The sequence below is a fragment of the Acinonyx jubatus genome, chromosome C1 (genome assembly GCF_027475565.1).
Source record: "Acinonyx jubatus isolate Ajub_Pintada_27869175 chromosome C1, VMU_Ajub_asm_v1.0, whole genome shotgun sequence".
Taxonomy (NCBI): Eukaryota; Metazoa; Chordata; class Mammalia; order Carnivora; family Felidae; genus Acinonyx; species Acinonyx jubatus.
Window position 1 is genome coordinate 18144990 of NC_069381.1, and position 2511 is coordinate 18147500.

General features: G+C 63.4%; 1 protein-coding gene across 17 annotated transcripts in view; it reads left to right on the forward strand.

Annotated features, from left to right (window-relative positions):
* The first annotated feature begins 519 nt into the window (after positions 1–519).
* The window catches only part of SRRM1 (serine and arginine repetitive matrix 1), a 32617-nt gene continuing 30625 nt past the window's right edge, over positions 520–2511 (forward strand). For 7 of the 17 annotated variants that reach the window (XM_027060054.2, XM_027060060.2, XM_053209125.1 and 4 more), the window contains exon 1: positions 1358–1516. In XM_027060054.2, the coding sequence (XP_026915855.1) occupies positions 1496–1516 (21 nt within the window). In that variant the 5' untranslated portion in view covers positions 1358–1495. Of the gene's footprint in view, positions 571–1350; positions 1517–2511 lie in introns of those variants that run through there. The other 10 variants (XM_027060058.2, XM_027060059.2, XM_027060057.2 and 7 more) reach the window with 7 other exon arrangements.

Below are 2511 nucleotides of genomic sequence, written 5' to 3' on the forward strand. Positions count from 1 at the left end.
TAGGGGAGCCATCAGGTAGGATTTTAACCTTTGTTCTGAGAAAAATGAGGGACTTTGGGGAGGTTTGGGGCTTAAGAGCGACCTGACTAAGGGTTTCTAATAGGATCACTCTGACTGCTGCATTTAGAAAAGATGCTCAGTGACAAGGGTAGAAGAAGGGAGACCAGTTAGGAAGCCGGTGCGGAGGTTCGGGCAAAAGATGACGGCACCTCGAGCCAGGATCATAGCTGAGTGGGTTTCCCGGCAGTCTGGAAGTGGGGTGAAAGAAAGAGAAGTCGGGAGTAACACCAAGGCTCGTGGCCTCAACACAGGAAAGATGTTGCCATCGACGGAGGCGGGGGATCTTGGGAGGGGCAGGTCGGTCTTCTGGGGTGCGTGAGGAGTGAGGGGGAAGAGAAGGGTGGGCATCAGGGGTTCGGTTCCGGGACACGTTAAGTTGGGGATGTCTCTCCAAGTGGAAATGCCAAGCAGGAAGCTGCCTGTACCAGCTGGAAGACCGGGAGAGGAGCCCGAGCTCGACTTTGTTAGCACAGAACTCGTATTCAGAGCCGCGGGAACGACATCCACACGGTTCGGGGCGTGATGCGGGCCATGGCAGGGCGGGCAAGGAGAGCGTGAGCGCGCAGGGAGAGCTAACTTTATAAAATATGGCCAGAGGGACACGCGCCTTCCCGCGCTGGGCGGCGAGCCGGCGGAGCCCTGCCCGACCCGCAGCCCCGGGCCCGGGCGCTCTCGTCCGCTTCCTGCCCGTCGGCGTGGTTACCGGGCGGCCGGAGCCGAAACTCCTCCGACGGGCGTTTGCATTTTCGGCCAGCTCCCAAACCGAGGGAGCTGTGCGCCGACCGGGGGAGGAAGCCCAGGAGACCGGGGCCACGGGGCGGACTTCATTCACACTACACAGCTCCACTACGTTAGAGCCGATCTTAGTCACCCGTGGACTCGTAAAACCAACACAGTCACAACTTTCAGGATGACAAGAGAGGCCGGCAGGCTTCTCTTCCGCGCGCGGGCCGCGCCGCCCGCGTCACTCTGAGGTAACAGCCTTTCTCTTCAATCGCTCCATGGAGCCCCCAGGGCGGGAGGCCTCCTCCACTACCGGTCGAAGGATGGGTCAAGTGGCGCTGCGCGAGCAAGGCTGATCCAGTGCCACAAAAGGATTCGCAGGGCGGGGCTACCCAACTCTCTCTCTCTCTTTCTCTGTGTCCCTCTCTCTCTTTTTCTCTCGTTCTTATTGGCTGCGGTCGCGAGACTCTCCTCCCCGGCCTGGCTACTCGGGAGTCTCGGAGTCCGGCAGCGGCTCGCCCCTTGGGCGCGCATGCGCACGCGTGGCGGGTGCTCCCCGCACTGAGCAGGCGCGGCCTCGTGTCGGCCGAAGGGGCGGGTGGAACGGCGCGCGCTGCGTCCCGGCGCTCGGCTTTCCCTGCCGGTCCCGCCCTCCGTCGCGGCGGCGCGGTGTATCTTGGGATAGGGAGCGATCTCCGAGCGAGGCAGCAAGATGGACGCGGGATTCTTCCGCGTAAGTAGAAGCGCGGGGATCTGGGGTGAGGTGAGGGCCTCATCGGTGAGGCCCAACAGGAGGCCTAAACTCGGGACGGTGTGGCCATCGAGGGGAGGCTTCGAAGATCCTGACGGCCCTCCGTGCCGGCGGACGCTCCCCCCTGCCCTGCGGCGGAGACCGGTGCGCCCCTGCGCAGTCTCCTCCTCCGGGATCGTCCCCCCTACGCGGCAGCGACGGTCGCCGGAAAATGGCGGCGGGAATGGGCCAGAGCCGTACCTCGGCGCTCGCCTGCCCAGTGGGGCCTGCAGGCCGAGCCGCGCGCGCCGCCGGGTCCTGGGGCCTAGTTGGGCCGCGAGGAGGAAGTCCCTGGGGGGAGGCCGGAGGGAAGCCCTGAGGTGACTGGCGGCGGGAGGATTCTGGAGAGTACGGGCCAGGGGTACCGCCCCAGGAGAGCGTGTTAGAGAGAGAGGAGAGGACAGGAAACGGCGTTCAGCGGCTTCTCTCTCGAGAGCGGCGCCAACCACCCCCTCCCCCGTCGTTCCTCCTGGTCCTAAGTCTTCGCGAAGGCGCGGGGTCAGAGTTCGCGGGAACTCCCGCCCAATTTGATACCCCTTTAGGGAGGGGAACTCAGATAATACGCCGTTGGAACGTTTGAATCTGAGACTCTAAGGGCAGCGGGTGCAACAAAAAGTGTGCACGTGTATGGAGGCAGGGGCACGGGGTAGAGCCTCTCTCCCTCCCGCACGCCGCTCCCCACCCCCCACCCCCGTTTGTTTCTTTCTTTTGAAGTCCGCTGGAGGAAAGGGGCCCCTTACCTACCTAGATTGTCCCAGGGCCACGCTCCCAGCACCTGCGGGCGGGGGAGCTACCTCGTCGAAGTTGGTGCTCAGGGCCCAGACTTTATCCGGCTGGTACTGCAGGGCCTGTTTGCCCCGTATTCCGCTTCTGTAGGAAACGAGTACCTAGGAGAGACCTAGATGGATGGGAAGTGACACTGATAGGACTAGAGTTTG